Source organism: Acanthisitta chloris, unplaced genomic scaffold (genome assembly GCF_000695815.1).
Source record: "Acanthisitta chloris isolate BGI_N310 unplaced genomic scaffold, ASM69581v1 scaffold18473, whole genome shotgun sequence".
NCBI lineage: Eukaryota > Metazoa > Chordata > Aves > Passeriformes > Acanthisittidae > Acanthisitta > Acanthisitta chloris.
In genome coordinates this window covers 14,624-24,635 of record NW_008666337.1, presented here as the reverse complement: position 1 = coordinate 24,635, position 10,012 = coordinate 14,624, and the positions used below count along the sequence as shown (strand labels likewise).

Here is a 10,012-nt window from a genome sequence, read left to right as displayed (position 1 = left end):
GGTGTCCCTGCCCAGGGCAGGGCTTGGGACTGGAGGATCTCTAACATCCATTCCAACCCCTCGAACTCCATGATCCTATTTCATGAATGATACAAAAGGGCTGAATGATTTGAGGGTAGTTTCCAGCCTTTAGGAGCAATCCTGGAGCCCTTCACAAAGGTGTCTGGTTCAATGTTTACAATAGGCTGCCCAGGGCAGGGCTTGGGACTGGAGGATCTCTAACATCCATTCCAACCCCTCGAACTCCATGATCCTATTTCATGAATGATACAAAAGGGCTGAATGATTTGAGGGTAGTTTCCAGCCTTTAGGAGCAATCCTGGAGCCCTTCACAAAGGTGTCTGGTTCAATGTTTACAATAGGTAAGAAAGAGGAAAAAGAGATTATTAAAGGAAACCGACAGCAAAGCAATCCTGGAGCCCTTCACAAAGGGGTCTGGTTCAATGTTTACAATAGGTAAGAAAGAGGAAAAAGAGATTATTAAAGGAAACCGTGAACACAGCAAAGCACACAACATTGGTAAGGCATGGACATTGCAGTGTGGCATTTGGTCTTGGCTAAAAATATTTGAAGACCTAGAGATATTTGTGGTGTTACTCATCATCAGAAAACAGCGGTGAAGAACTGAGCATCTCTAATTATTTTTTTTTGCAAATAAGCTCCTGTAGCTGAATTCAGTGCTGCCATTATCAGCCTCAGAAAAAGAAGTGAGGTTAGTGCAATGTGGTCCAATCTGCAGGAGCTGAAAGTGTTTCCTGAAGGTCAGTGGGATTTGGTGTGTGCTCAGAGCTTTGAGATCAGCCCTGGTTTGGTGATCATTGCCAAGATCAAAGGAGAGGAGCCTTTGCTCCTCTCCTTGTGGTAGATATGTGCAGTGCAATTTCAAGTCAAATCAAAGTTGTTCCTTGTGACCAGCTAAGTGTTGGTGCTCCAGATGTGCTGCCTCGTGGCTTGGCTTGTTATCCCCTCTCAGGCTGAGTTTTATTTCTTTATGGGTTCCTGAGTTAGGTGGGTACTGTAGAGTTATTTTCAGAGTGATGTTTTAAACTAGTTAGAGTTGATGCTCATGTCAGAGGGCATTTTAAAGGAGCACTGAGTTGCACTAGGGACAGGAGAGGAGGCTCAAATGAGGGGACTGGGCAGAGCTTGTAGAGGATCACACAGGTCCTCAGATAGTATTGTCCTGCTTGTTGCTCGTTTCACAGGCGAAGTTTAGCAACATTGGTGGTTGTTGGTGTTTTCAAATTACAAAGTAACACCCTGAGAGATGCTTGCTTTGCTTTGCTTATCTTCTCTCATTGTGCTAAGTTTATGGCTGATTCCTACACTAAAGCTGAGATTGTCTCATGAAAAACTGCCTGTCTGAAAATATTTGGTGCTTTATAGCAGAGCTGTTTAGTTTTCACCTGAGGTGGAAATATCTGATAACTTCAGGGCTTTTTTTTCCGGGCCCGGCAGGGCTAAAGCCCAGAGATTGCCCTGTCTCTCCTGGCAGCAGGAAGAGGGCTGTGCCTGCTGCAGGGATGAGCAGGGATTTCCACCATCCCTGCCCACCGAAGAACCAGCACAACGCTGAGTACCTGCTCAGTGTGGCGTGCCAAGAGCCAGGGCCCTGAGAAGGGAGAGCTCTTTGGTTCTGCAGCAGTTTGGTCAGACTGGAAGCCTCTGGAGACCTCCCTGGGGAGTTGAGAGAAGGGATTCGGCTGCGCTGAATCAGCACTTCCTGAGCAAAGAGTCAGAAAACCTTTCCCCAGACCCTAAACTGCATCTGCTGTCTGTTGGGTTTAGAGTAGGGCCCAGATTTTCACTCTTACACTAGACTCACACAGCTGCTAATTTGAAAGAAAGTATTTGCTGCTTATTTAGAGAGAGAAACTCCTTTTTCTTTTCCTGCCATGGGAAAAGCACCACTGTAAGAGCCTGAAGTTGTGACTGGTGAGCGCTGAGGTTGTTTGTGGACATAATTCCTCTCAAGTACAGGTAAAACCTATAGGCCACAGCTTCAGGAGATGTTTGTGTGCTCTGAGGAGCAGATAGCTAATAACAGCAGGCTCTGGCTGCTGGTGCCAAGTGGCAGGGACAGGATGATAAACAGCCACTTTCTCTTCTTGTTTCTCCAGAAATTAGTTCTCAAGACTGTTATGATATCCCGCGAACGTTTCCAAACGACAGATCCAATTCCCTGGAGGGTTTCCATAACCACTTTGTAAGTATGGCTTTGTCTGCTGAGAGCAGCAGTGGCACTGCTCGGACGCTCTCCGCTCCACGTGGAAGAGCAAACTGTGATTTTTCAGTGTCCATGGCGTATGTTAATCTGAGTAGATTAGGTTAAAAAAAGTTCATGTGATTCACAGCTGATGGCATAACTTATTTTGTTAAAGGAAATATATGTTAATTCTAGAAAAACAGAAGCATGTTGACAGTGGGAAGTGTTTCAAGTGAAGAACTAGATGAAAATTATGTCCCAATGAATCCCAACTCTCCTCCACGACAGCATTCCAGCAGCTTCACTGAACCCATCCAGGAAACAAACTATGTACCAATGACACCAGGCACGTTTGATTTTCCATTATTTGGAAAGCAAGTCCCTCCTCCTGCTCACATGGGTTTCAGGTCCAGCCCAAAGACGCCCCCGAGACGGTCGGTGCCTGCTGCGGAGTGTGAGCCGCCGCCAGTGGATCGCAACCTCAAGCCAGACAGAAAAGGTGAGGAAAACACCCAGCAGAAGCTAATTCTGTCAGCTAAGAACATGACACAGCTCTTAGTGCTGCTTAGTGGGAAATGATCATCTGGTTAGGGATTGTTTTAGAAAGGGTTTTACCCTCTGAGATAACTGTAACGCAAAGGGATCCTAGGGGTGTTTTTAGTGCTGTGAAAACATCACAGTAGCAATGCCAAATACAGGCTTAGATTTATATTTTATTTCTGTAGTCACTAATGAAAAAAGGCACAGAACTGGTAGCATTCAGAGCTGTGGATTGTAGTCCTTACAGAAGGCACTTGTGATGCAGAGAGAACACACAGGGTATTGGATAGAGCACAGATTTACAGCTTGGGATGGGATCAGGGCATTGTCAATTTAGAGGGACTCTTAAAATCCATCCTAAAAAAATCAGCTCTTTAATCTGGTGTCTCCTGTGTTTAATTTTCCTTAAAATAAGGATTATTCAGGTGGCCTGTGCTCTTAAGGAGCACATAACACTTAGTGCCATGGTCTAGTAACCACAGTAGGGTTGGACTTGATGAGCTTTGAGGTCTTTTCCAACCTGGTTGATTCTGTGATTCTATGATAAATAAGAGTTGCGATGTGTCTATAAGAGACACTTGTATAGAGAATCATTCACAAACAGCTTGGATTTTTCAGTTCATCTAAATGTTTTCTCAGGAGTACAGGCAGATGCTTAAAGAACTTGTATCCCTACTGTGCAGTTTTTGAGACAAGATAACTAACTTTCTTGCCGAAGTGGGAACTAAAGAACATTAGGTCAAATGTCTGCACTATTTTGCGTTAGAGTAAGTCCTATTTTTAATCTTAAGCACTTGAAAAAAAATGAATATTTACACTGAGAATGGCTGACTTGGTTGTGGGAAAGCTTGATGGCAGATATTCAGATGACTCAAGATATTCACCAACTAAACCTTTCAATTAGTGTTTTCACCACGGAGTGAACACAGCCTGTAGTTTAGGGAGGTAGATAGTGTCACTGTGATACAGAGGAGCTCAGTGTGAAATGGAAAGCACCATGTCTCACTCTGCCTGTCCATCCTCACACAGTGAGCCATGGCCTGTGTTAGGGCCTTGGCTCTCTGCCCGTGTCTAATTGTTTCTGTGTTACCAGACAGTAGTTTTGCTCTTGGCTCTTAACAAATCCTGGGCAGGAACAGCTTGATGAAAGCAGATCCTGGAGAATATTCTCCAAATAAACACTGAACTGATGTAAAGTATTTTCCCTGACTGGCCAGTTTGGCAGTGTGTTTGGCAGATAAAATGTTTGACCTTCAAAAGGAGCAGATTTCTGGGCTGAAAAGCATCTGAGCTCTGCTGCTGGCAGTGCAGAGACACCACACAGATCTCTCTTCTGGAAACTGAGCTGCATCCTGAGAGTGGCATGTGAGGCTCCTGCTTCACTCCCACCCTCAAAGGCTTCAAGCAAGAAGGACCTAATTAACATCAGGGAAAGGATTTTTAGGTGTGCTAAGGTACCTCTTAGTGAGTGCAGAGTGACCAGCTGAGATTTTTCCTGTAGCCTTTTAGAAGCTGTTACCCCTGTCAGTGAATAGGGTTATTTAACAGGAGTGACAAGATAAAGTAAAACTGTCTGTGGAAGTAAATATTGTCTAGTCAATGCTCAGGGGCTGAAAAAGAAATGGTGAAGATCTTGAGCTACCAGCAATGGTAATGACTGTGGTTTATCAGCAAGGGTTTTATCTTAGTCACACACACAGACACACATACAGCCTCACTCAGATTTTACCCAGTGCACTACTGTGAGATTTCCGCTGTTGTGAAGAGCAGATAAGATGACATTGGTTATATATTCCCATTTTGGTAGTTGACTTCTCCACGAAAATAACTCCTTCCAGATACACCTTTGGGAAAACCAAACTGCCCTTCCATTTGAATTCAAGTAGGATAAAACTCTTGTTTAAGTGGGCACTTACCTAACTAAAACAAGTGTGTGCTTTGTATTGTTCTGTGTTGCTTTTTGTAGCAGTTTGTGTTGTCAGGTTGTTTCTGCTCATGTCAAAGTACCTCAATGCTCTTCTGCTGCAGATTAGTGCACAGAAAGCATCGAGCTGGCCACTGTGTTCAATAAATCTTTGGCAGACACAGAAAGGGAGGAAATGGAACATAAAATATTTACCTTCTGGGTATTGCTGCTTTAAATGATGAGGTTTTTTTTAATAGGCCATTGGTTGTTGTAGACACTGGAGCTTCTCTGAGAGATGATGTTACTTGCAGAGATCAGGGGTGTTGGGGGTGAGGGATTGTCAGGGCACATCGCATTCCTTTCAGAAGAAGCTGCTGTGTCTCTTTTTGTGGGTCACAGATTGCTGCAGACATAGTGTTGGTGCTGCCTCCAAGGAGCAGTTTCTTTTTGGTAGGTGTGAGAAATATCACCATCTCCTTTCACAGGAGCTTCAGCTTTAGCTCACTCAGGTTTTTCTGGGCCAGGGAAGTTTATTACATTCAGGGCTAAAAGATGGAGAAATAATGCAGTGAAACTAGCAGCTAAAGGACTGCAGTGCTTTTTGTTGGCAAACACGTGTTTAGCATCTCCTGTGCTTGCCTCTGGCTCTTTTGTCTTCCAGCTGTAGGATGAGCTGTGACATTCCCTGTGTCTTTTTCACTAGTCTCTAGAAGAGCTTTGTTTCAGAAAGTCATTTTAAAAAAGATAACAAGTAATCTAGACATATAGATACAGCCTTGAGGTTGCACTACAGATTGATGCAGTTCCATTTGCCCAGCTCACAGCTGCTCCTGTGAACACAGGGAGCTTCCAGGACTTTCTTGGAGTCTTGAAAATAATTTCAAAACAGGGTGTTGGCTTTCTGCCCCAATAACTTAAATCAAAGCACTTTACTTTTTCTTTAGAGAAGCAAACCAAAAGGTAAGTGATCTATTGCCTGGGACAGACTGATGGAGAGTGTTTGTCAGGTGCTTTATTGCTTTCACCTGTAATTGAATGACAAAGATAATCTCTGATTTTAATTTGCTTTTTTTTTCAGGGTGCTGTTTCTTTAGTTCCATAGAAGCCTTGGGTTTTGCCTTTCTGCTTTTTGGCTGCTTTAGCTTGCCACAGTTGCATGTAGTCGTGATGCTCAGGTGAAAGTCTGGTTGCTAAGCCAAAGGCTTCAAGCAGGAGTAATATTGCCCTGGTCCATGCAGTTGGGTCTTACTCTCTGCACTGGTTTTGCTGCAGAGCATTTGTGACATATTTCCCAAAATACTCTTTGTCCAAGAAGGAGCACTAGAACTAAAGGTGCCCAAACACAGGGAGGTGAAGGAAGACTCCCTAGACAGCCCAAGCAGCAAAGGGCAACCAGGTTCTCCTCTACTCCACTTCTTTTCATGGGCAAAGTGTGGTCAGGCATAAAAGGAAAAGGTGTGAACTGTTTTGTGTGGGTCAGGGGGAAGCATTTTGAGAGATGGGGAGTGTTTGTGAGCCTCAGGACACGAGAGTGATCCCTCTCCTGCCCCAGGATTCACTTACTGCCATCTTAAAGTCAGACCAAACAGCTACAAAATCGGATTTTGTTTCTTTAAATGAATGCTTAGGAGCTGTCCAGAAGGAGCCCTTATAGCTCTGTAACACTTAGTGTGTGTGTGTGTGTGTGTGTGTGTGTGTGTGTGTGTGTGTGTGTGTGTGTGTGTGTGTGTGTGTGTGTGTGTGTGTGTGTGTGTGTGTGTGTGTGTGTGTGTGTGTGTGTGTGTGTGTGTGTGTGTGTGTGTGTGTGTGTGTGTGTGTGTGTGTGTGTGTACATCTCATCTGTGAGGGTGGTGAGACCCTGTGCCAGGTTGCCCAGAGAGGCTGTGGCTGCCCCAACCCTGGCAGTGTTCACAGCCAGCTGAGCTGAGCCTTGAGCAACCTGCTCTGGTGGGAGGTGTCCCTGCCCCAGGGCAGGGCTTGGGGCTGGGTGAGCTCTAAGCTCCAACTCCTAAATTCTATGATTCTGTGATCAGTCCTCGACTTGCAGCTGTGATTTGTCTTCCCAAACTCTGAACATCAGCCCATCCCAGTAAGGATTCCGGGCGGGTGCTGCGACACAGCTGCAGAGGAAGCTTTGCTGGACACAAAGGTCTCAACAGAATAAACATAAGAGTTTTCTGAAGACAAACTGCAACACTTGCTCTGATGCTAGTGGTAAGGATAGTAGTTTAAACCCCAGAGGTGCTTGGGAGAGCAGGAACAAGAGCACATGGGTAATGGTGCCCTATTTTTTCTTCCCTCCACATAGTTTTTCTTTTCTTCCCTGTGCACTCATCACTTCTGTTTAAAGAAACTTAGTTTTAGATGCACTTATTGTCATGCTATTTCATAGGCTTTTTTATAGCCTCAGTGTTAGGATTTACTTTTCCAGTGAGCAAGTTAAACTCCAGTACTGTCTTGTTTTGCTTCTGAAGTCCCTTGGACTTGATGAATCTTAGTGGAGCTTTAAACTGACCAATAAACACCCCAGAAAACTGTAATTTAGGATTAAAACAGCTTTTGCTATCGAGTGCTTTTAGTTCATTATGCTTTGGGGCTTTGAAAGTACAAATCTGTAGAGTTACTCACAAATCAGTGCAGGCAAATAGCAGATTGATGATTAATAGCTTTGGTATCCTCTGAATAGTTTTCTGGCATTGGGCAGATGTTTTAGGAATACCAGTGAACATTAGCTGTCAGATCCACTTGGACTTCTCCATAATATGATATTTCCTCCAATTCACTCTTAATTCCTGGAACATCCAAAGTACCAGTGCTCTGAGAAAAGGTATTTTGAGGACATAAAGGTGGCTGAAAAAACTGAAGACTCTCTCTTTAGGTGACTGCTTTTTATATCTCATAATAGAGAAGAATAAGTTGATTTCAGGTAGTTTTTACTTTCCTAAAGAGACTATAGTTCACTGACCAGAGCAAAGCACATTGTTGTTACTCCTGTTTGTTGGTGGATATTGGTATGGAAATCCATTGGAATGTTGTATAACTAAATACATGTTTCTAATTACAAGTACCTTGGCAGGAAATGGTCTTAGAAAAACAGAGATGAAAAAGCAAATTCAGGATATTTGTAGAGGCCTGTGCTGAAGACCATGGACTCAGGAATCCGAGTTCACTGGGGTGAGGAAGAGAGGGAGAGTTTATTCTGCAGCATTGAAAACCAAATACTAAACCTTGTGGGTAACACAGTGAGTTTCAGCCTTGTTTTCCAAGGAAAAGTCTACAGTGATTCTGAGCATGGGAATTCCTGGAGCTCAGTGCAAATTTCAGTTTCCTCTACAAGGGGTAAAGATGTGTATTTTTTAGTGGAAACAAGAAACTGCTGTTTGTTATTTCTCTCTGAAGGGACTTTGATGGGTGCAGGACACTCATGTGGCTGTTTGTCCCTTTTGCTCCTGTCCCAGTCCAGCACTGCTCTGACATTCCTACATCTGAGCTCCTGGTCTTACCAGGATTAGTCCTGTTGGCCAGGAAACAGCATTAACAGATCATGCATTGCTCAGATTTTATGTCACATTAGTTAGATGTTTACCTTAAAAACTGCAAGCCCTAAATAGCTACTGAAATAGAGTGTTGACCTCTTTTGTGAGCATGTTTGCAATTTCCTGGCATAAAATCCCTAAAAATGGAGCAAGCAGCCAGTCAGGAGAGAAGTGTCCTTACCAGGAATCATGGTTATGGCTGGTGCTTCAAGGCAATAGCCTGAAAACAAATGAAGCAGTGGTGAGACCCTGTCCCAGGTTGCCCAGGGCAGCTGTGGCTGCCCCAACCCTGGCAGTGTTCACAGCCAGGTTGGATGAGCCTTGAGCAACCTTCTCTGGTGGGAGGTGTCCCTGCCCAGGGCAGGGGTTGGGGCTGGATGAGCTCTAACATCCATTCCAACCCCTAAAACTCCAGGATTCTATTTCATGAATGATACAAAAAGGCTGAATGATTTGAGGGTAGTTTCCAGCCTTTAGGAGCAATCCTGGAGCCCTTCGCAAAGGTGTCTGGTTCAACATTTACAACAGTTAAGAAAGAGGAAAAAGAGATTATTAAAGGAAACCGTGAACACAGCAAAGCACCGAACATTGGTAAGGCATGGACATTGCAGTGTGGCATTTGGTCCTGGCTAAAAATATTTGAAGACCTAGAGATATTTGTGGTGTTACTCATCATCAGAAAACAGCAGTGAAGAACTGAGCATCTCTGAGCTCCATTCCAACCCCTAGAATTCTATGAGTCTGTGATTTTCTTCAGTGTTATGCCCTCAAAACCCAGAAGGTTAGGACTCACCTGCAGTGACACAGGAATGTGCCACTCTGTCACCCTTTTTTTTTCTCCTCAGCATGATATTCCAAGTGCTTTATGGGAAGCAGCAACAAGAGAATGCATTAGCTGATGCAAAGCCAGTTTGAGCTGTTGTTCAGACCAATCCAACACGTGGAATCGACTCTCCTCCCAGGGGTGCTCAGACAAAGGCAGCATTGACAGGCACTGAAGTGCCAGAGCAGACCTCGTGTGTCTGAGCACTCCACAGTGCTGGGACATAATCCCTGTGCTGCTTGGCAGTTTGCACAGGCAGCCTTTTGGTACAAAAATAGACTTCATTAGTGGCTTTGCAGCTCAGAGTGCCCTTGCACAGTGTTCAGCTGATAGGAGGTGCAAAAGAAGCTCAGCTTCTCTCTCTCCTGGCTGTAGCATTTTGCATTTCACAGGTGGTGACTTGACTGAACAGTGAAAACATCTAATTTTCACTTCTTGTTTGGTTGGTTTCACTTGACATAATTTATTTGGGTGTTGTTTTCTTTTTTTTCCCTTGTGGGTTTACATCCAGTGGTGTTGCAATCGAATTTATATCCTTTGCAATGAAAAAATCCACAAATATATAAATAAAACCTTTTTTATTTTTAAACCCACATTTTTCCTTCCCAGAATAGGTGTGGATGTTAAAAATGTTGTCTTTTGGGAGTGCCTGGACATGAGCTGAGGTAAATCTGGGCTGTGAGCAGCACAGGAAATGCGTTCCTCAGGATTTCTGGTGTTGGAATGCTGTGCAGAGCTAGGTAAGGCCCCTCTGGCCTGTGAAGAACAGCCCTGTGAGACTCACTCTTGGTGATTATTTGTGGCTAGAGTAGATGGGGGAGACCAGTGTGGATGTGAGGCACCTTCTCCTCCAGATTACATTCAGTTCGTTTCTTCTTGGAGCTGCCAAGGATATGCTCTTGGGGGAAATGATGTCTTTTGAAGGCTGGAAGGGATACTCATAGAATCACAGAACCTTAGGGATTGGAATGGACCTTAGAGATCACCCAGCCCCAACCCCT

General features: G+C 44.2%; 1 protein-coding gene across 1 annotated transcript in view; it reads left to right on the top strand.

Moving 5' to 3' along the window:
* GAB1 (GRB2-associated binding protein 1) overlaps positions 1-10,012 on the top strand; it is a 34,033-nt gene that overhangs the window by 14,683 nt on the left and 9,338 nt on the right. Inside the window, exons 5-6 of the mRNA XM_009072050.1 lie at positions 2,121-2,206; positions 2,402-2,705. Coding sequence (XP_009070298.1) covers positions 2,121-2,206; positions 2,402-2,705 — 390 coding nt within the window. The remainder of the gene's footprint in view (positions 1-2,120; positions 2,207-2,401; positions 2,706-10,012) is intronic.